The sequence below is a fragment of the Castor canadensis genome, chromosome 2 (genome assembly GCF_047511655.1).
Source record: "Castor canadensis chromosome 2, mCasCan1.hap1v2, whole genome shotgun sequence".
NCBI classification, from domain to species: Eukaryota; Metazoa; Chordata; class Mammalia; order Rodentia; family Castoridae; genus Castor; species Castor canadensis.
In genome coordinates this window covers 6,165,315-6,188,888 of record NC_133387.1, presented here as the reverse complement: position 1 = coordinate 6,188,888, position 23,574 = coordinate 6,165,315, and the positions used below count along the sequence as shown (strand labels likewise).

Genomic DNA, 23,574 nt, shown 5'->3' with positions numbered 1-23,574 from the left:
CTCCTCTCTAGACTGAGCTATGCCCTTTGAGACTCATCTTCAATTCTTAGCAAATGCTCTCATTTATAGTAGCATCCAGCCGGAGACGAGCTAGAGTCCTAGTGTGGGAGCACATAAGCCACAGCCATCAACAAACGATGCAAAGCAGAGGCCTGCTGCCCAGAGCTCTGCTGTAGAGCCAGTTGTTACATAGTTACCAGTACAGTATCCAGCCAGCCCAGTTATGTGTCACACCCTAAAGACACTGAGAGACACACTGTCAGACACCTCCAACTGCACACATGTCTCCATGGAGCTTAGCCCGAGACCATCCAAGGTGCATTACTTAATGTGGTTTCTGACACCCCAGGAAGTTGAAGGGATGGATATTACCAGATCCATGTTAAAGAGAGGAACACAGGCCTAGAGAGGTCTCTCATGATTGACCCAAAGGCAGGCAGCAAATTATCAGAAGTGGGGCTCAAACTCCCATTGTTTGACCACAAGATCACTGTTCTTTTCAGGTCACCATCTGACCTTGGTTGTAGAAGAGCCCAAATTCCCTTAGAGTCACTGCTCCAAGTCTAACTTGCAGACTAGCTGAGAGGGGGCTCTCCACTAGCACCCGGGTTAACTTAATGGTGCTTCTCCAAAGGGGACCCCCCCCAATCTTTTTTGGGGGGAGGATCCTTGAGTTTTTGACTAGACTTTGCATTTTGTTTCTAATTTCATTTTTGACAAGAAGGGATAGCAACTGTTAACACAAGGTTAACAGTCAAGCTGGGGTCACTGACACCTGGGGGTCATTGAGTTCTTGGTGAGAAATGCTGATTTGGATTCTGGGCTGAGAGACAGAAGAGATGACAGGTGACAGGTGACAGGGTAAGGAGGGCTCAAGGTGGGTGACACAAACTGAGTAGGGCTGATTGGTTTTCCTTTTCCCACACTATGTCTGAAACACTTTAATTAGATGCCAACCTTAAAATTTGGGAGGTTTCATGTAAAAAGTCAGATTTCCAAGATCTCTTAAAAACACAAGTCATCAGAGGGAGCTGAGGAAGGGCTGGTCCGTTTCAAGGGACACATTCCCAGTTCACCACATTCCCTCCCCACTCCATATTTTAGAGATTGAGCACCCAAATGCTCGTAGGGGCCAGCAATTAATATAAAAGCATGGCATGGGCTTTGTGTACAATGGCAAATAACCTTTGACCTTGTGCCTCGGTGCTGGGGATAAGGAAGAAGGTCTGGGATCTCTTACACAGGGTGTTACTCTGGGCTTGCTTGGGCCAGGAGGCCACGCATGGGGAAACACCTCAGCTGGGACTCTTGCCCTACAATTGGGAAAGTTACTTAACTGCTCTGTGCCTCAGTTTCCCACCCTAAAAGTGATAGTGATTATAACTGCATTTACTCCAGTGCCCTGGTGAGAATAAACTAAACCACGTGACATTCTTAAAGCTCACATGGATTCTCAAGTGACATTGGCTGCTATTATTCCTCCCTGCCTGCTGGGCTCTCCTACTTCCTGTAGGTAACTGTGAGTCTTGCTCTAGGACCTGAGTGTGACTGAGGAAGGAGGGTGGGGTCAGGGGATCTGCTGGGTGGGGGGCATCACCCATGGAAAAGTATGTCAGGGTTTTCTTCTGAACTAAGAGACCTGGGTAAAATGGGGCTGGGTTGGTGGTAGGGAGGGGGTTAGAAAGGGAAACTGAGGCAAAAAAGGCGAAATCACAATGATGCTTCCCACTGGGGGGTGGGGTATGGAATGGCATCTGCAGACCTAAGCTGGAGCTCAGCCTCTCCTCTTTTGACCTAGTCCCCACCTGGCCAGAATCTCTTCCCCCCTCCCGTGGGTGTGTCCTCCAAGCCCACCTACCAGGGCCCCTTCTGCTGATGCAGCTGCTGAAACTGGATCAAATCTGTTCACAGCTCACCCAGAGTGGTCCCTGGAAGCCTGTGGGCCTCTCTCCCAGGCCCTGCTGGCTCATCTTTGTGTTTTTCCAATTAAAACTTTATTTGGGGGTCTGGGGATGTAGCTCAGTATTAGAGAGCATGCCTATTGCATATTCAAGGGGCCCTGGGTTTGATCCCCAGCACCACGGGGGACGGGGGACAGGGGAGAACAGGCAAACTTTATGAAGGGCAAAGAAGATGGACCTCTCTGATTGCACAGAAAGACTGGATGGGAACTGCTGGCTGAAAAGTGAACTAAAATTAAGATGACTCAGCGTCAGAGTTGAGAAGTATAGGACAGGGATGGTGACTTCTAGCTGGCCAATGGTGCAATGAGGGCAGCAGGAACAGAGGCTGGAATTGGTGCTCTGTGCTCCAAGATTTTCAGATGACACCTGCCACAAGGGTGTCACTTCCATGGTGACCAGGGTCACTCTCAGCGGTCACTGCATGCCCGGCCTCATGCAGAACACTCACATCACACTGAGCCCTTGCAGAAGGGCCTTGTGTCCTGTTTCGCACATGACACACTTGAGCTCAGAGATTAAGCCATGTTGGCCTGGCTGGAATGGGGGCAGAGCTCACCTTCTAACACAGGCCCAGGACAGAGCTGTTTGGAGGGGCAGAGCTGGCTGTTCCTGGGAGGAGACTGGTCATGTGGGAGAATTGCTTGCAGGTACTGAGTGGTGGCCAGGTGTCTTGGGTGCCAGAAAAGGCATAATCTCTGTGACATCTAAGGTCCAGGACAAGGTCAGAGGCAGGGAGGTTCCTGCTCACCACAGCTACACCAGAAGATAGAATGAGCTTGAAGATGGCAAGCCCCGCTGACAGGGGAGCTACAGGCAGGAGACCTGCTGGCTGGGCCAGGAGTCCACTTTGGGTCGTGGTGCAGATAGGGTGAGGCCCACAGTACTATAAGGGATCTCGGGCTGATCTGAGAGTCAGCTATTGGCCTTCCCTCTGCTGCCTCATTCCTCTGCTCCTTTGTTCCAGAAATACTTCTCCAAACCGTGCAGAAATGCAGCCATGCTGAGCACATGCTCTGCCACTGGGCTGCATGTGGGCTTCACCCCAGCCTTAGGGTTTTCTTTTGAAGGAAGATACTAGGGTAAAATGAGGGAGGCGGTGAAGTGGGAGTGAGGGGAAACTGAGGCAAAGAAAGCAAAAGCACAGAATACAGTTCATGCCTCTAAAGAGACTACAATGAAATATTTAAATTTCAGTGTGTGCTACACTCCTGATCAGGGGTGAAAGAAATCTTCCTAGATGAAGAGACTCATAACTGAGTGCAATTAGGTAGAGGAGAGGAATGAGGAAAGGTGTTGGGGGCAGGAGGCCCTGAGTGAGGGCAGTAGCTCATAGCCCACAGGGAAAGGCCAGGCCTGAATGGATCAGGTGCACTTTAGGAAGCCCTCTCTGCTGCCCTGGGGGCCGGGTAGAGGGGAATCCCAGTTAGGCGACTATTGCAGTGGTTTGGGAGAAGGTGAGGGATGTGAGCTAGGCAGGTGATACGGGGAGTAAGAAGTAAAGGAATGGGGCTATACATATAGGAAACAGACCCAATGAAAGGACATGGAAGTTGTCCCAAGAGAGAGAAAAGGAAGGGGATAGTGTCAAAGGTCACTCTAGGTCTAGACTTGAGCACTGAAATCACTGCTGAGGGGACCCTAGCCTCTGGTCTGCATATGTTTACAAGGAAACACCTACTCTAATCCCGAGGAGAGAAGACTGGAATAACCCTTCTTTCTTCCCTGTGGGAGGAGGCTCTGTCTGACAAGGCAGGAAGGGTCTGATGCTTGTGTAACAAGTCCCTCTCTTGGGTGGGGTGGGAGGAGAAGGGTTTGAGGTCAGGGCTGTTTTCCTGTGGCCAGCTCTGCTCTTTTGGGGAGTGTGTGAGGGGTGGACCACCTGCTCTGGTTTCTGTGCCTCAGGTCAGCAAGCCCAGGTTATGGCCCAGGGTTGCCTTCTACATTTGGGCCTTAGGGTCCAGCCTCCTTCTTCAGTCCAGCTCCCCCTCTGTTAATGTGTCCCTGGCCTCTGTGCCTGGCTGTCAGCAGGCTGAGGGCCTAAAGGGTAAGGAGCATAGCTGGTCCTCCTTATTCCTCAATTTAGGGCGTTACTAGGCATGTGTGCTAACGGAATTTGTCATTCTCTGCAATGCCATTACTCTGACCCAGAGAATGCAACTTTGTACTTAATTCTCAATTTTAGATAAACCTTCCTGCTGCTCCCTGCTTATCACACGTCATTGTGAATAGTCACTTAGAGACTATTACTTGAAGATAATTATACCTTCCTCTGCTTGCTCTAAATTTTATCTTCGGATTAAGCAAGAAACACAATACTTATATGGCCTGACAGTTTGCACCAATCCTTACCTTAGCTCTCAGAAACTGTTGGGACATTGTTGGAGACATTGCTTAATTTTGTCATACGATTTGGCAGGAGACAGGGCCAGAGAAGTCACAGCGGTTTGCTTTGTATCTTAAGGATAGGGTGACTCATGGCAGCAGGGTCGCAGGACCCCAGGGCTTGCATTTTGTGCACTGGCCTACCGAGGTACAACATTTTTCTTTACTCCACTTGCACTCCTTCCTGATTTCCCACTCATCTGTGTGTTACAAACTACCTTAAGCCTGTTCTGGACCAAGGCAGAGTCTAAGTAGATCTGCCTGTGTCACCTCTCCACTTCTGTCTCCTCCCTCACAGCGTACTGCTCCTCACTCCAGGCCCCAGAATGTTCTTCAGTCTGGAGAAAAGGTTCGCGTGGGAGATGATCCAAGTTTGTAAATTCCAGTAAAGGCATGTGTGGGGAACGAGCTCATGAGGCACATTCTCAAATTCCCTGGAAGTAAGTTTAGGTCACAAAGAAACTAGTTTCACAGCTCAGCAAGCAAATCCATAGAGGGTGTTACCCTGAACAAACCGTAGCTCTGCTGAAGTGAGACCCTAGGAGTTACCAAGGGTTCCTGCAACCCTCATGACCAAGGAACCCTGGGGGACAACAGCTATGGTCCCCACAAGAGGTCCCTTGGTCAAGTGCCCACCAGGAGCAGGCCATGGCCTGAGGCTGGCCTCTCTGCTGTAGCAATGCCAAAGGCTTTAGAATCCAGCGAAAGCCCAGGGTCCTTCACTCATCCATATTCCAGCAGCTCAGCCTCCTCCCAGGGACACCTCCAGCTCATTACCTTTGCCACTTAACACTCTCTAACAGCCAGCCCTCACTTGCAATCACACCATGACAGAGCGCTCAGGGCACGACAGCCTGCAGCTGCTGCACGCCTGAGCCCACTGCACGGGCTCACCGTCTAGACGTGAACTGGGCTCCTCAGCATCCAAATGGGAGTCTGCCACCTCCCTGAATGAAGGGCGGTTTTATGCTAATGCCACTCCAAAAATCAAATGCCAAACGTGCTCCATGCTTCCATGGGTGACTCGGGCACCTGATTCCCCAGGAATCGCCCAATGACCAGAGGCCACTGTGGGACCAGGTGTCACTGGGAGGTACTGCTACCCCCAACTCCAGACATTCAGGCCTCCTCCCCTCCCCTACAGTCCATCCTTTCAGTGAAATCACCTCCTTCAGGTAAGGTTCAGAGCAGCTGGGGGGATGGGGGGATCTGCCTGCTGTTGCTGGGGCCCCCATATAGCTAAGCTGCCTATAGAGCTAAATCCAAATGGGCTGCCCTTTCCCAGGCCTCACCATGTGAAATGTAGTGCCTGAGTACCCGCCAGGGACCTCAGCAGCCTCTCAGCCAGCCTCCCCCTCCTCACTCATCCTGGTCTCCATCCTCAGAACCTTACAGTACCTGCTCCACAATGGACGTGCTGAATACACTTATTCACCTCCTTTCTTGAGAAATTTGCATTAAAAACCAGTCACCACAGACCGAGTAGTACAGGCCATTTCACCCTGAGGTGCAGGCCAGGGGGTGGGGAGGGGGTGGGACCTCAGATTGGAGGCTTTGGGCTTCAGGTATGGGGCTGGGCGCGCCCTTAGTGTGCTTGCTTCCATGGCAACTAGTGCTCACTGCCACCTTGTGTGGTCTTCTGGACCGGGCGAGGGCTACTCAGCAAGCCAGAGGCCTGCATCATATTGCCCTGGACCCGGGCTCAGCAAGCACTAGAGGGGCGACGGTGAGAGAGGGCACCGGCTGGGGGGTGGTTTCCTCTGCCCTCTTCTGAGAAACCAGTAGCCTCGTTCTGTTCACCCGTGTTCCACAGCACCAGACCTTCCCAGCGCTGTCTCCTGAGAGTCACTTCAAACTGCACCTGTCCTTATGCCTCTTCCTTAGAGCCCAAGGCCTGCTCCCTCTGTGGCACTTCCTGTAGCCCCTTCCCACAAATGGCGGGGACACTGGGCAAGTGGCTTTTCCAGTCCAAGCCCTAACATGTCCCTCTGGACAAGTGGGCACAGATGTGGGACAAGCCAAGCCATCCTCCTTTTCATCTTTGGGGAGGAAGCTCAGGAGGGTCCAATTCATGTCTAATACCCTGAGATAATGCATCTGAGCAGAGCCAGTGCCACCCCTTCATGGTGAAACCCCCTCTCGCCCCCTCCAACCCGACCTGGACCCTGAGGACTTATTGAGGTTTGCACAGCATGTCCACAGGTTCTGAGCTCAAGTTGTGCCAGGAGATCTGCAGATTCCTTCCAGCTAGCAGAGAGCACATGGTGTGGGCACACTTGAGTGTGAGTGTGTCTGAGGATGGGCACACACGAATATGCCTGTGCCCAGGTCAGAGAGAGATGGGGTGTGTCTGGGTGTCTGTGGGTGGGAGGATGTGGAAAAATCCAGATTCTTATTCCTGGTTTAGAGTGACTTTGAGAGGCAGGATCTCGGGACACTAGGAGGTGACACTAGCAAGACATAGCATACAAGTGGAGAGAGGGGCAAAAATGACAGATGTCAGCAGATCAGGGAGAGGGCACCCACCATCAGGGAGATGAGGAGAGGCACTGTGTGGGCACTCAGGGGTCCAGTAGGGGACAGACATGCTAAGGGGCCACATGGGTGACAGGCCCTCATTTGCCTGGGCTGGCAGGGAAGGAAGCGCCTACCTGTACCACGGTGGGTAGGTGCTGAAGGCCTGGAGTCATAGATAGCAGGATCCTGCAACTGGGGAGTCACCCAGTGCCACCTCGGTGCCCTGGTCCAGAGCCTGCTGTGCGTGCAGCGCCAAGGGCCATTCTGAGGAGGATCTGAAAGGAGAGGGTGGTGGGAGAGGCGAACTGGACTCTGGACCCCAGGGCAGATTTGAAAGGACCTGGAGAAGCTAGTGAGGAAGCCCCACTCCCTGGAAAGGAGGTCTGAGAAAGAAGATAAGAAGCTGTGCAGGAAGGGGCCAGCCTGGGGCTGGGGTGGCCCAAGGAAGGGCATGGGTGGGTTAGTATGTGCCAGATGCAGATGGGAACTAGAAAGACAAGAGCTGAGACCCCAGGCAGAGGCCAGGCCCCAAAGGTTTTGGGGGTAAAGAAATAGGTAGCTGGAGAGAGCTGGACTTCCAGGGAAGGAGACTGTCTGGTCAGGAAGGTAACTGGTGTCAGGCAATACCAGGAGTGGCAGGCAGGTGGTCCGTCTGCACTTAATCAGCAACTTGCTCTGGCCCTCCCATGTGCACAGAGCCTCTTGCCCGCCCCCCCCCCCACGAGGCTTCCCCACCCCCCAGCTTTGCTCCCTGCTGGAAGAGCAGGCTCAGAACCAACTTCTGAAGTCCCTGGCTCAGGTGAGCACAGTACTATAGGTATGAGGGGGGCGGTGGGAGGAAGCTGCAAAGGGCCATGTTGAGGACCATGAAGGGTGGGATGGTGTAGTAGGAGAGAAGGAAGGTGCAAACAGGGGAAGGGTAACCAGTCCAGGGCTAGGGTTGGGGAGGGGCCCTGAAAGTAGGTGGGGGACAACCTGAATGGGAGAGGGCAGTCCAGGGAGGAGGATACCAAGTGAGGCCTGAGTAGGTGCCAGGCAGGGGAAGAAGGTGCTAGGTAGGAAGGAGGGAGGGGATACCAGACAGGGAGAGTGGGAGGGCAAGGATGCCAGGAGGAGCAGGTGGGGAAAGTGCTAGGAGGGAGGGAGGTGCCAGGCAACTGGGAGGAGGGTGGTGCCAGACAGGGAAGGAAGGGAAGGTGCCAGGCAGTAGAGTGCCAGACAAGGCGAAGGAGGGGATGCAGGTGGAGGAAGGATAGGAAGGTACTAGGTAGTGGATGAAGGGATGGGTGGCAGACAGGGAGGGGGAGGAGGTGTCAGAAAGGGAGCTGGGTGGGACTTTGCCAGCCAGAGGACAGGTACAAGACGAGGATAGGAGAAAGAGGTACCAGGTTGGGGCGGATGCCAGACACAGGGAATGAAGAAAGTCAGGAGGTGGGGCACCAGAAAAGGAGGGGAGGAAGATGCCAGGTAGGAAAGGGGACAGACCAGGTAAGAGGAAGGTGCCAGGCAAGGGATAAGAAGGGAGATGCCAGGCAAGGGGACTGGGGGGATGCCAGGCAAGGGGAAGGGAAGAGATGCCAGGCAGGGGGAGGAGGGTGATACCAGAGAGGAGGGAGAAGGGGGAGATGCCAGGCAGGAGAGAAGGGATGCCAGGCAGAGGGAGGAGGGATGCCAGGCAGCCAGGCAGGGGGAGGAGGGATGCCAGGCAGGGGGAGGAGGGGGATGCCAACAGAGGCGAGGCGGGTACTGCCAGCAGGGAAGGCGGGGGCGCTGGCGCAGCGGCCGGGCGGCGGCGTCGCCCAGGGCCGTTGGGGCCGCGCGGCGCTGGACGCTCACCTGCTCCCCCGAGACCCCGGCCCGGAGCGCGGCTGCCCGCTCCCCGCTCAGCGCTCCGCTCGGCCCGGCGCCTGCGCCGCTGCAGCCCCGAGCGAGCGGGGGAGGCGCAGGGAGCGTCTGCAAAGAGCGAGGAGCTTAATAATGAGTTAGGGATCGGAGCAGGAAGTGTCGCCCCATTCATCAGGCAGTGTGATCGCCAGCCCCGTGGGCGGACCCTTGCCAGACCCAGACCCACGGTGATCTTCAGCCTGTACACAGATGTGCACACAGGTCTGTACCTGAATCTGGATGCCCACTGTCAAGAGCGTCCTCGGTGGCTGCACACAGTGCCTACACCTTACCTCCTCCCCCCATGGGCAAGCATACACACAGGTGTGCACACACACAGATTCACACTAGAAGCATTCTATCTCTCCTACCTCAGTATTCTGTCCCATCCCGGTGAACATCTCACACTCCCCCCTGGAGAGAGTGTGGCTTCAGGGCTGCACTGGCACCAATGAAACCCTCCAGCGTTTATGCACTCAACACTTCAGTCTTCATCGCAACTGACCCTTTTTGCCAGCATCCAACACTTGTGATCTAATCAAGGCCTAGCAGAGCTTTGCATCTTTGGAGGGACTATGGTAGACCTGGAGAAGCCCTCGCCCAACCTTGAGCCAGAGGAGTCTAGCTCTGGTCACTCCACCGGGTCTTCTGAGACTTCCCACTGAAACCACCAGACCCCAGTTAGCAGAGTGCCTGGTACACCATGGGGCGCAACTCCTCTCTGCAGAAGAAATGGGCCCAGAGGGTCAGGCAAGGGGCAGAGTGAACAAAGGAACCAGCCTGGAGATCAAGTGGGGGTGCATAAGCTTGCCAGGCATTGGGGCAGAGGGACTGGTGACCCCCAGGATAAGATGAGCGGACAGTAAGAAATTGTGGTAGAGGCTGTGTCTGCCCTCTCAGCCCCTCCCTCTGTCCCAGAGCCTGGTGACTCTGTTCACACCATAGCAATTAGGGCACTGGGTTGAGCCCTGGCTGGGCGGGACTGTCCCTGTGATGGCTGGGCACACACATGGAGCTTTTCCACCGCCCCCCCTACACTTTATTTTTTTGGTTGCCGTTTTATTGTCTTAACTCTAATCATGATAAAACACCATATCATAAAACTTAGCATTGTTGTAATTTACATTCTCATTGCTGTGCAATCTCCAGCCCTTCCCATCATCCCAAACTGGAGCTCTGCACCCATCTAATAATAACTCCCCCAGCCCCCATCCCTGCCCCTGGCAACCAGGTTTCCGTTTTCTAGGAGTTTGTCTACTCAAGTGACCTTTTATTTGTTTATTTTTGGAAGGTGATACTAGATTTTGAACTCAGGGCTTCATGCTTGCAAAGCAGGCTCTCTACCACTTCAGCCACACCTCAAGCCCTTTTTCTCTGGTTATTTTGGAGATGGGAGTCTCGCTTTTTGCCTGTTTTAAGCTTCCCACCATCGCTGGGATGATGGGCATAGACCACCCTGTCCAGCTTTTTTCGGTTGAGATGGGGGTCTCTCAAGCATTTTTTGCCAGGTTGACCTAGAACCCGGATCCTCTCAATCACAGCCCCTCAGCCCCCCATAGCTTCGGGTCTTATGAACTTCATACGTGCTCCGGCTGGCCTCAAACTGAAATCCTCCTGACCTCATCCTCCCAAGTAACTAGGGTTACACGTGTAAGCCATCAGTGTCCAGCTCAAGGGAACTTATGTGAGCAGAATCATACTGTATCTGTGCTTTTGTGACTAGGTCTTATGAACTTCATACGTGCTCCGGCTGGCCTCAAACTGAAATCCTCCTGACCTCATCCTCCCAAGTAACTAGGGTTACACGTGTAAGCCATCAGTGTCCAGCTCAAGGGAACTTATGTGAGCAGAATCATACTGTATCTGTGCTTTTGTGACTAGGTTCTTTCATTCAGGAGTTTGTCTTCAGGGTTCATCCATGATGTAGCATGTGACAGGATTTCCTTCTTTTTTTAAGGCCAAATAATATTCCATTTTGTGTATATAGTATATTTTGCTTATCCATTCACCCATCTGAGGACATGACTACCTCCCCCTTTTGGCTATGGTGAATTGTGCATTTAGCCTTGTATTCATTTATTTATTTATTACTGGTGATGGAACTAAGGATTGAACTTTGGGCCTTGGACTTGCAAGGCAAGCACTCTACTTCTTGAGTTACTCCCCAATTCTTTTATTTATTTTTTTTTTCCTTTAGTGACTTTTCACACTTTTGCCTAGGCCAGCCTCAGACTATGATCCTCCTACCTCTGCCTCCCGAGTAGCTGGGATTACAAGCGGACATCACTGTGCCTGGCAAAGTATTAGAAAGGGAAGAGACAATGTGTGCTGGTAAGCAAAGCTGAGTCCACTGCCTGGAAGGCAGTTGTGCCTACCACCACACCACCAGCTCTACAGCTTTTCAAACCTCGAGGAAATCAAAGTGGACAGAAACTTCCTCCAGCTCTGTCCTGGGAAGGCTGCTAGGTTCTTCTCCACCCCCCCCCCCAATTCCTCTCCCAGAGTACCCTCCTACTCTAGGCTACTTTGGGGCCCACCATTGATTTTCTTAAACTAAACTTGCTTACATTACACCCTTAATCAAAACTGACTCTGGAGCCCCTTTTCATGAAGGAATGCAGTCTGTGCTACCTGACCTGCCCCTCCTGGATTATTTACCAAAGGGTCACCTGGACAGTGGGCTTGGAAGAGAAGAGGGAGGTGAAGGGGATATTTTGAGACCTGAAGGTTTTTTCCAGTGGATGCAGGGGAAAGAGAGAGAGCTGTCAGAACTTCAGGATTCCAGGGGTCTTGGAAGGATTTGCAGAACCCAGAGCCCAGCACCAGAAGGTCAGAGCTAGAGCTCCACCCTTCAGGCTGTAGGTCTCCTCCCCTCCTCCACCACCAGCTGTTAACTGAAGAATAAACCTTGCAGAGGCTTCCAACAGGACAGGACATCAGTTCTGAAAGTGATGAAGGTGGTGAGGGGACCTGTCTTGAAACAGGGATAGGCAGAGGGGGAGCAGTGTGGCATGCTTTCCCCCCTCCCACTCAGCCAATGAGGAAGCCACCCAGGAAGCCTTGAGCAGGAACAAGGTGGCAAAGAATTAAGAGAGCCTGCCTAGGAGAGGCATGAAGCTAGGGTAGTGTTTAGTGCCTTACTTTTGAATAACTGCTCCCTGGTCAGTCTTTCCCTCTGGGTTGGGACTCTGTGAAGGCCTGGATTTCCCTGGCCAAGCCCAGCTCCTGCCCCAGAGTGAGAGGCAGATTCAGGCTGCAGCTGAGCCACAGGGAGGGACTGGGAAGGCTGGGCTGAGACCTGGCAGGGTTTGGATTGGACCAGAGTTGGGGGTGACATTCAGTCATTTGTGAGCTTCCAAGATCATTTCCTGAAGCACTGTTTGTTTAGTAGGAATTTGGAAACAACCTGTGTTCATCAACAGGTAACAGATGACATAAATCCTGTGACAGGTGTAGACAGAAGGCAGAAAAATACATCTTCAGTGAATGCTTGAGATCTAGAAGGATCTCAACTGTATATCAAGAGAGAAACACAAGGCAGACTGTGTGTAAAGCATACTAACGTGTGCGTGTGTGTGTGAGTGTGTGTTGTGTATGAGCGCATGCATGTATGTGGTGTCTTGTGTGCTGTGTGTAAGCATGTGTATTGTGTGTACAGATGGGCATGCACGTATATGTGCATAGCTTCTTACTCTTGGTGTAGACGTTCTATAGGTTTTGACAAATGTATGATGACACGTACTCACCGTTATGGTATCATTCAAACAGTTTTGCTGCTCTAAAAATCACTGGGCTCCACCCATTCATGCTCCCTCCCTCCATCTGATGCATGGGAACCACTCATCGTTTATTGTCACCATAGCTCGGCTTTTTCCAGACTGCCATGTAGTTGGAATCCTACAGTCTGCAGACCTTTCCAGACTGGCTTCGTCCACTTAGCAATGCCTGCTTAAGTTTCCTCCATGTGTTTTGGTGACATGGTAGGCACATTTCTCCTTAGCCCAGAATAAGATTCCATTGTATGGATATACTCCAAAATTAATTATCTTTTTTAAACAGTCTGTTTGCTTAGTTTCTATGTAATCATCAAGTCAGCTCCGAATTGTTGGCAAGCTGTCGAAATCTCCTCTCAGGGTGTTCAGATTCAAAAGGCTGTGCTAAGACCTTCAGGCCTGCTCTGATCTGGAATTTCTCTTTCTCATAATCTTGGGAAGTCCCTTCACCTCTCTTTAGTTCATCTATTCATTCATCAAATAAGTATGGGGTCCTTCTTATGTGCCCAGCATTGTTTTAGGCCCTAGAACACAGCACTGAACAAAATGAACCAAAACGTTTCTGCACATTTAGAACTTATCATCAATGGGAAAGGGAGACAAAACAGACAAGAAAACTAGGTGGGTTGTTTAATCCAGGCACACAAGACCAGTTCAATATTCAAAATTCAATCAATGTGATCTACCACATTAGCAAGGTGAAGAACAAAACAATCACAGGACCACATCAAAGAGTATAGGAAACGCCTTCAACAAAATTCAGCATCCATTCATGATATAAAAAAAAAAACCTTAGCAAAATAAGAAAGGAGGAGAGCTTATTCAACATGATAAACCGAAAATACAAAATCCCCGGAGCCAACACTGCACTTGACATTCAGAGCGAGAATAAGAAATCAGGGAAAGGCGAGGGTGTCTACTCTCACTACTCTTACTCAGCATTGCTAGAAGCTGTGCCATTGCAATAAGACAAGCAAAAGAAATAAGAGAGAGAGAGACCACGAAGAAGAAATAAACGTGTCCCTACTTGCAGATGACACAATTGTCTATATAGAAAATCCCAATAAGTCTATAAAAAGCTTCCTAACCTAGTAAGTTCAGCAAGGCCTGGGAATTTACAGGGTGCAGAGATCACTTGTGTTTCTTCATCCTAGCAGAATTTTGAGAATTTTGTGACAAATGGAACACTGAAAATGAAAATATAATTCCATTTGCAATTGCTCAGTAAGATGGAAATATTTAATGCAAACCCAACAAAACATACATGGACTTGTACAATGACTGATGAAAGAAGGCAAAGGAAATTTAATAGAGACGGAGCAAGTCAGTGGCTTGAAAGTCAACATAGTGAACGTGTTGATTCTACCAAAATTGATATACAAGTTTAACTGATTTTTTTTTTGGCAGTGCTCTACCATTTGAGCCACTCTGCCACGCCTTAAATCAATTCTTATCAAAATCCCAACAAGCATTTTTTGTAGAAAAAGAGAACATTGTTCTAAAATGCATATAGGCAGAGGAATTAGAATGCCTGACATATATCTGAAATAGAAGAATAAAGGAGGAGGACTCACTCTAGCCGGTGCCCAGGCCATAGCCATCAAGACAGTGTGGGATTGGCAGAGGGACAGACACATAGGTTAATGGAACTGAACAGACAACACAGAGATAGACCCAAGCAAGTATGTCTGATTTTTAACAAATATCCAAAAGCAATTCAGTGAAGGAAAGATGGCCTTTTAATAAATGGCATTGGAGCAACCAAAGGTAAAAACAAAACTCCACCTAAATCTTATACTTTACACAAAAACTTACACTTTACACAAAACTAACTTAGCACCCATCTAGCAAGATGAAGCCCTGAGTTCAAACTCCAGCACCACAAAACAAAAACTGAGACTGTGTTATAAATCTAAGCGTGAAAGATAAAACCATGAGGCACTTAGGGAAATTTTGTAAGACAGCATCTTTACGATCTAGGGCTAAATTTGAGCCGAAGACACAATCCATAAAAGAAAAAAACTGGATAAATTTGATAAATTGGGCTTTGTTAAAACAAAGCTTTTGCTCTGTGAAAGAAGATGAAAATAAAAGGTAGATCACATACCATTTGATCCAGCAATACCACTCTTGGGGATATACCCAAAAGACTGTTACTCCAGAGGCACCTGCACATCCATGTTTATTGCGGCACTATTCACAATAGCCAAGTTATGGAAACAGCCAAGATGCCCCAGCACAGACGAATGGATTAAGAAAATGTGGTATCTATACACAATGGAATTCTATGCAGCCATGAAGAAGAACAAAATGTTATCATTCGCTGGTAAATGGATGGAACTGGAGAACATCATTCTGAGTGAGGTTAGCCTGGCCCAAAAGACCAAAAATCGTATGTTCTCCCTCATATGTGGACATTAGATCAAGGGCAAACACAACAAGGGGATTGGACTTTGAGCACATGATAAAAGCGAGAGCACACAAGGGAGGGGTGAGGATAGGTAAGACACCTAAAAAACTAGCTAGCATTTGTTGCCCTTAATGCAGAGAAACTAAAGCAGATACCTTAAAAGCAACTGAGGCCAATAGGAAAAGGGGAACAGGTACTAGAGAAAAGGTTAGATCAAAAAGAATTAACCTAGAAGGTAACACCCACGCACAGGAAATCAATGTGAGTCAACTCCCTGTATAGCTATCCTTATCTCAACCAGCAAAACCCCTTGTTCCTTCCTATTAATGCTTATACTGTCTCTACAACAAAATTAGAGATAAGGGGAAAATAGTTTCTGCTGGGTATTGAGGGGGGGGAGCGGGAGGGGGTGGAGTGGGTGGTAAGGGAGGGGGTGGGGGCAGGGGGGAGAAATGAACCAAGCCTTGTATGCACATATGAATAATAAAAGAAAAAAAAAAAGGTAGATCACAGAAGAAAATATGTGTAAGCCACATATCAGATAAATGAGTTGTATTTAGAATATATGAAGAGCTCTGAAAACTCAGGGGAAGAAACTCAAATAGTCCAACTTAGAAATGAGCAAAAGACAGAAACAGATACCGCATCAGTTAGGACCTGAAAATGACAGGACCTGAAAATGGCACCCCAGGATGCTCGGCAGCAGGAGCTGTCACCTGGCACAGTGGCCGGACTTGAAACCAGCACACCGTGAACGCTGGCTCTCATACTGCTGGTGGGAATGCAAATTGGTACAGCACTTCAAGAGCGGACTTGGCAGTTTCTTACAGACTAAACATGCCTTTAACCCAGTGATTGCCATCTTGGGCATTTATCCCAGAGAAATGAAAACTCACATTCACTCCAAAACCTGTATATGTAGTCACAGCAGCTTTGGTCACAATGGTCCCAAACTGAAGTGTCCTTCAATGGGTGAATGGTTAAACTGTTATACACTCAGCCCATGGAATACTACTCAGCAATAAAAAAGAACAACCCATCAAGGAACACAACTCCACAGAGGAATCTCAAGATAATCAAAGCATTATTTCAATCTTTTGAATTAATTGGAAACATGAAAGAGTGAAAAAAGCCAGTCTCAATGTGCTACTTACTGCAAGGCTCCTTTACACAACGTTCCTGACATAACAAAACTATAGCGGTGGGGCACAAGTGAGGGGTTGCCAGGAGTGAAGGAGGGGTGGTGATGGAAGGGAAATGGGCATGGCTATAAAAGGGCAGCTGGAGGAAGCCGGCTAGGTGGAACTGTCCAGGATCTGCAGTGTCAAGCGAGGCTCCCAAAGCCAGCCCCATGCCCAGATCCTGGAAATGCTGCCTATTCTGGGAGGAAGATTTTCCCAGCTGTAATGAACTTAGCATCTGGAGAGGAGATTACCCTGTCTTACCTGGGTGGGACTTCAATGCCATCAAAAGTATCCTTACACGAGGGAGGCAGAGGAGAATTTCACAAATGTGCACCAAAAAATGATGTGAGGACAGAGAGATGAGTTGGATCAGAAACTGGAAGAAGCAAGACACAGATCTCCCCTCCAGCCTCTGGAGGGAACATAGCCCTGCCTGTGCCTTGCTTCAGGACTCCTGGCCTCCAGACTACAAAAGAATAAATTTCTATTCTTTTCAGCTACCCAGTTTCTGGTCATTTGCTACAGTAGCCACAGGAAGCTAATACAAGCCTACTGTCAATATCCTGGTTGAGATATTGTATTGTAGTTTTGCAAGATGTTACCATTTGTGCAAACTGGGTAAAAGATACACAAGGTATCCACATCACTCCTCACAGTTGCATCTGAATCCACAATAATCTCAAAATAAGAAGTTAATTTAAAAAATAAAGCAAGGAAGGGAGCTGGAAGGTTTAATGTGGGGCAAGAATGGTTAACAAACAGAAGTGTCTCAGTTTTCAGGGCCTGGTGTGTTAGGGGAGCTGCAAGTGGCTGGAGGGCTGAGTCAGAGCCACGGTCTCTGTGTCTACAGGGCTGGTGCAGAGGAGAGATGTGCCGGGCCTCATGGGGCATTTAAGGACTTTGTTCTTTACTCGGAATCAGGTGTAATCAGGGGCCACTTGAGGATTTTGATCTGATTTACACGTAACTGGACAGATCTGTAACCAGTTAGGAGTTGCGGCCATAGACCGGACGACACGTGGAGATGGTGAGAAGTGGTTGGATGCAGCTGGGGTTCGGGTATGATCTGAGCGAGTTTCCCAAAAGTTCTCGTGTCAGAAGCTTCGCCCGAAGTGTGGAAACTTTAAAAGGTGGTGGAACCTTTAAGAGGAGGGCCCAGTGGGGGGTCCTTTGGGGCACTGCTGTCTGGGAGGAGGTGCTGGATGAGAGCAAGTTGTTATGCTCGCTTGCTTCCTGTCTGACAATGGGGTCTCTTCCTCCAGCATTCACTGCCAGCCTAGTGGTGCCATCCCAGTGATGATTTACTTGGGGGGAACTCATCAGCACCAGTGCCCTGCTATTTGGAATTTTAGCCTTTGAAACTGTGAAGTAAATAAACCTTTTTTCTTTATAAAGGACCAAGCCTCCAGTATTTTGTTATAGTAATGAAAAATGTACTAACACAGATTCTGAATTTATTGTTTTTTTTTTTTTTTTTTTACTTTTGGCTCTACTGGGGTTTGAACTTAGGAACTCATGCTTAGGCAAGTGCTCTGCCACATCAGCTATGCCCCCCAGTCTTTTGACTTTATTTTTCAGGTTGGGTCTCACTTTTGCCTGGGGCCAGCCTCATACCTTGATCCTCCTACCTCTGCCTCCTGAGTTGCTGGGATTATGGGTAAGTACCGCTATACCCAGTTTGAATACATTCTAAAAGTGTGATTGATGGGATTTGCTCTTGAATTGGCCAAGGCATGAAAGAGACAGAAGGTAGGGTGGTTCCAGGAATTTGGCCTGTTTCCAGCTGGAAGCATGGCTCCTCCGTTTAATCTCACTGCGACTGCTGGGACAGTGAGTGTGACATGCTTAATAAGACATGCAAGAAAGAGGGCCAGTTGGCATTTGGCTACAGGAGGCTGCGTTAGGCTGGAGTCAGTACTTAGGTGACATTTCACGCCATAAAGCTGCACGAGGGGACATGAGAAGAGGGCCAGAGCCCATGCCTGAGGACATTCCAACGAAGACCCAGATAGAAGGAAAAGCGGGATGCGAGGCCAAGAAGGATTCACCATGACTTAGGAGGAAAACCAGAAGTACATTGCACCCTGGAAAGCTCCCCAGGGAGAAGGGAGTGACCAGCAGCGTCACAGGTCGCTGATGGCCAGGTAAGTCACAGAGCAACCTTGAGAGAAGTGTCAGTGGGGCTGGGGGGACGTCTGAGGAGTGAGTGGGCGAGGGGGGATTCAGTTTACTGTGAAGGGGAGCAGAGAAGAGCAGCAGCTGGAGGGAGAAAGGGATTGAAAGGGCCTCTTTGAAACGTGGCATGTCTGTAACACGCCACATGTCTGTAACGTGTTAACAGCATGTCTGTAAGCTGCTGACCAGGAGCCGCAGGGAGCCGGAGGTGGGGCTCAGCAAGGCCCTGGGTTCAACCCCAGAATTGATCAAAAAAAAAAAGTCATTAGAGGACCAAAATTGGTGACGCTATTGTTTATTTATTTAGCTATTTTGTCTGTTTATTTTATCTTTACCGTACTGGGGATTGAATGTAGGGCCACGCATGCTATGCAGGTGCTTTAAGACTGTCGCACAGTCTCCTTCCTGGTACACCTCTAGACCTGCATGCGGCTGCTGACAAACCCCATCCCTTCTCCACATTTCCTCCAGAATTAACCTTTTGAGCAGCCACATCTGACTGGCCCAGTTCCCTGCATAGGCCCCGCGATGATGAGTCACCATCCCTAACGAAAAATCAGTCGACATCCTTTGGTCACTTGGGGGACTGGCTCTGTTATAAGGGTTTCCCACGGATCCTTCCACTGAATTCTCACAGGCTTTCACAGATTCATTGGGTTGAGGAACCCGAGGTTATGAGAAGCGAGGTGACTTGTCCAATGCCACATTACTACAGCACACAAAGCTACTCATCACTGTCACCTTCCCCATGCAACCTCGTTCCCTACCATCTCCTCCTACCTTCAACTTCACGCTCAGAAGCCAAGTTCCTTGGAGGATGTCAGATCCCGGGAGGGGTCACAGGTAGGCACAGAGAGAGGTTTGATGGAAGAAAGGCGGTGCAGGGCTCTTTCTTTTGAGGGGGGGATTCAATATGAATTTCAAATTCGTTTTTAAATTTTTTAATATGCATTTTATTAGCATACAGTAATTGTACAAAGGAGTCTATATCATATATGTATATGTTTCATACATACATATATTGTACATTGGTCAGATTCACCTCCTCCATTGCTCTTTCTTTTCCCCATCCTCTCGCTCCCCCCATTTCTTTTTGGAGGTACCGAGATTTGAACCCAAGGCCTCACACTTGTGAAGCAAGCACTCTACCACTTGAGCCATTCCACCAGCCCTCTGCCCCTATTTTTCAACAGCTTTCAGTGAGTTGCTCATCTTCCTCCAGGATCAGGCGCTGCAGGTCAGGCTCTATAAAAACTCTTCAACAAGGGGATTTGATGGGCTTCTAGGTTGTAGGCCACATGGGGGGAGGGGTGGAGAAGGCTTCCAAACCCTGTGTATCTCTTCACCTGGCTTCCTCCCCTCCCCCCTTCCCTCCCCTCCTCCCTCTTCCTCTCCCTCTTCTCACTTCTCTTTTCCCTTCCCTTCCTTTTCTTTTTCTTTCTTTCTTTTTTTTTGTTTCATTTTTAATTTTGAGACAGGGTCTCAATATGTATCCCAGGCTGGCCTCAAACTCATCCTCCTCCTGCCTCAGCCTCCAGGGTGTCAGGATTACAGCTCCATTTGCATCCTTTATAACAAATGGGCAGGGGAGTAAAGTACTTCCTTGAGTTCTGTGAGTCATCCTAGCAAAATACCAAACCCAAAGAGGAAGGAGTTAGGAACCTGATTTACAGCCTATCAGTTGGAAGCCTTGGCGACAGCCAGAGACTTTAGCGAGCATTGGAAGCTGAGGTGGTATGGTGTATGGCAGGACTGAGCCCTTGGGCTGTGGGACTTGATACTTATCCAGCCCTGCTGCTGTCCAGAGTTGAACTGCCCCGAGTGGGGGCCTCCTGTTCACCTGGTCACAGAAGCAGCCTGGGTCCTGGGAGTAGAGAGAAGCAGGGTGTGTTCCCAGCACAAATGTCCCCGGACAGGGCAAGGACAAGGCACTGGTGCCTCTGCACCATAGATACCACTCCACGATGAAAAGAAACTCCTGACATCACCAACATGGCAGACTGTTGTTCTTTCTTTGGGCTCAAGATCCTCCCATCCAATGGAGCCCAAGGTCCTGGGGAGGAGAACAAATTTGTAAGAGGCTTGTTTGGTGGAATAGTGAGCGAGACCATTCCTGCCTCCTTGTCCTCTGGCTCTTCTATGCACCTAAACAAATCACCAATCTCCATCTGCAAATCACCAATATCCCTCTGTGCAGGTGACATAGCTCTGTCCAGAACTATTAAATTAGCATCTCCAGGGATACCCTGCAGAAGAAGAGGACCTGTGAACTGGCCATGGCTTAGGGAATCTGTCTCTCCCTCTAGGACAGCCCCAGTCCCTTGAGACCCTGGCCTCCTGCGGTGGCACATCCTCCAGCAGTTAGCACTCCAGATCCACCCTATCGCTGCCACTGGCGACAGGCAGTGCAATCCAGAGTGCTCTATGGGTATGAACTCAGTGCCGAAGCCTTTTGCCATCCTGACTTCCTTAGTTGGAGATGATGGTGTGTGGGTTACCATGACAACAAATAGGGCGCTCTGAAAATCTTCCACCCATGGTGTTGGCGAAGCAGTGCAAGCAGGGAGAGCAAATCTGTTGGCTTCCTTCATGAAGGAGTGATGCAGTTACCGTCAATCTGTCTCTGGGCAGCTGTCTGTCTGCCTGTCCCCTTCTGGAAGGCGCAGTATCAGTGATTCAGTGTTGGCCTTTGCCAGTGTTTAGCAGCTTGAGAACGCAGTGGTGATGTCCAGATAAGCCTCAGTGAAGGGTCCCTGCTGAGGAAGTCTTGGGGACAAATGACATTCACAGGATGAACAGATCTTCCCATCAGCCTGACTCTTGGCTCCTCAGAGCCTCCTTTGCAGCAGGTGTCCTGACAGGAACTTGTGTGACAGCTGACTACCTTCATGTGGCACCGGTTCTGGTTCTGGGACTTCCATCCACAGACCTTTTCCCCATACTTCTTGTCAGCAGCCTTCTGGTCTTAATCAAAGTTCCACATCAGCCAGACAATCTGGTACCCATGCCTCGCTTGTCAGTGTAGACACAGACCCCAGGCCATCTTGCCTTCAAAGCAAAGTCACATAGTTTTGGCAGATTTGTCAACCCTTGTGTAGTGAGAGGATTTTCTTTCATGAGTGTCCTTCAGGGCCACTCCTGAGTGGATCTTAGGGCAGCGGCACACAACTCCAATCCACGACTGTGCTGTACCAACCCTTCTGGAAACAATCGGTTGATTTTCCTTCATCTGTCAAGTGGGAATCCCCTATGAAGCCATGGATGTGAGCTGGGGGAGAGGAAGTGAAATGGTGGAGCAGGTACCCTAGAGTCTGAGCCTCCACCCCCATCCCAGGCCATTTATCTGTGCCTTCTGGACTTGCTCGAGGTAACTCTCAGATGAAGTGTTCTTTTACTAATGAGATACAAGCTGTATGATCCAACTCCACGACTTAGTGACTCTGATATTCTCAGGGCCCCATGGACAGTCATGCTACACTGCTTGGTGTCCAGGCTCAGGTGTTCATTCTTCATTGCAGCTAGGATTAGCTTTTCCACTTCTTTAGCCTTTCCAGGGTTCGTTATTCTTTACTGCATCACTGTGCTTCCAGCTGGTATCATTTTCCTTTTTTCCCAAATAAATTGCCTTATTATCTTCCTTAGTGCACTTCTGTTGGTGGAAATTCCATTTGTTTTAAAAAATCTTAGCTTGGCCTGGTGGTACAAACCTGTAATCCCAGCTACTCAGGAGGCTGAGGTAGGAAGATTGCTTCAGGGCAGGAGTTCAAAGCCAGCTTGACTAACATAGTTATACTGCCATCTCTTTAAAAAAAAATCTTCACTTTGCCTTTACTTTTAAGGCAATGGATCCATCCCCACCTGGGCTGGGTTGTTTTTTTTTCTTTTTGAGGTACTGAAGTTTGAACTCAGGGCCTCTCACTTGCTAGGCAGGCACTCCTCCTCTTGAGCTATGCTGCCAGCCCAAAGATTGATCAAACTATTTTGTCCTAGCATGCCCTTCAATTTTAGGTCTTGACCAATGGGTTTTTTTTCTGGTGGTACAGAGGTTTAAACTCAGATCTTCATCAGCATAACTATTTTGAGAGTCACTGTGTAGTTGTATGCATTGACGGCTTCTTCCTTTTTATTGTTGAATAATATTCCATTGTATAGATATACCACAATTTGTTTATCGATTCCCCTTTTGGTAAAAATTTGGGTGACTTACAGTTTGGAGCTTTCTTTTTTAAACTGCTGTGAAATTTTTGTCCAAGTCTTTTTGTAGAAATGTGTTTTTATTTCTCTTGGGTAAATGCCTAGATGAGAAGGGCTGGCAGAATGGCTCAAGTGGTAGAGTTCTTTCATAGCAAGCCTGAGGCCCTGATTTCAAACCTCAGTACTGAAAAAAAAAAAAAAAGCCTAGATGAGAACCGGGTGAGTCATGTTGTAGGTATGTTTCATCTTTTAATAGACTAGCAAGCTGCCTTCCAGAGTGATTACACACCAGCAGTGTGAGGTTTCGTTTGCTCTGCATCTCTGCCAGCAGGGTATGGTCAGTCTTTTTAAGTTGGGTGTGTGGTGACATCTTATTTAAACTCCATTTTCATTTTTCTTTATTTGTCATCTGTCTACAATCTTTGGGCAAGTGTTTGTTCAGATATCTTGCTTTTCTGAGGATGTGCCTGATAATTTTGGTTGAATTGTACTTGGAAAAGAGACTGGATGATTTTAGAGTCCACCTTTATACTGGCAGGCAGATGGAATATGGGCACATCTTCTTGGCCCAGTTAAGGATGTACATCTGGCTTTGTGCAGGCTGGCCTGTTTCTGGTGTGACCCTGCTCCTACAGCACAGTCTTTCAGCATCTGCAGCTGGAAGCCCAAGGCTGCTTTCCGTGTTCTCTCTACCCTGGTGAGCACTGAACCCTGTGTTCTGGGTCTCTCACACCTAAGACTGCTGGAATGACTGTTTTCAAGCCTTTAAATGGATGCTTCATGTTTGATTTCTTGCCCTCTCTTTTTCCTGGAAGGCCAAGGAGACTAAGGAAGTACCATCTTTGGTGTAGCTACAGCCAAAGCCCAGACCCCCAGCTCTAGAACCCCAAGGATATCACAATCTGGTGAGATTCTTGGGGGTTTCTGTGAATCTCTGGACCCCCACCCCCTTGTTGAAGCTCCCAGAAACCTCAGAAGCATCTGTGCAGGTGGACTGGAATCTGCCACAGTCTCTCTGGCCAATCAGGTAGGGAGAGGCGTGACGTGAGTCCTGCTCATAGCTGGGGTGTTCCTCTGTCTTCCATCAGTAA

At 49.3% G+C, this 23,574-nt stretch overlaps 1 protein-coding gene across 2 annotated transcripts in view; it reads right to left on the bottom strand.

The window, feature by feature from the left end:
* Positions 1-8,799, bottom strand: part of Smarcd3 (SWI/SNF related BAF chromatin remodeling complex subunit D3) — a 32,864-nt gene extending 24,065 nt beyond the window's left edge. Inside the window, exons 1-2 of one of the 2 annotated variants that reach the window (XM_074060514.1) lie at positions 8,700-8,799; positions 6,998-7,138 (exon numbers count right to left, since the gene is read on the bottom strand). In XM_074060514.1, coding sequence (XP_073916615.1) covers positions 6,998-7,036 — 39 coding nt within the window. In that variant the 5' untranslated portion in view covers positions 7,037-7,138; positions 8,700-8,799. Of the gene's footprint in view, positions 1-6,997; positions 7,139-8,699 lie in introns of those variants that run through there. The other variant, XM_074060521.1, reaches the window with a different exon arrangement.
* Positions 8,800-23,574: the final 14,775 nt, after the last annotated feature.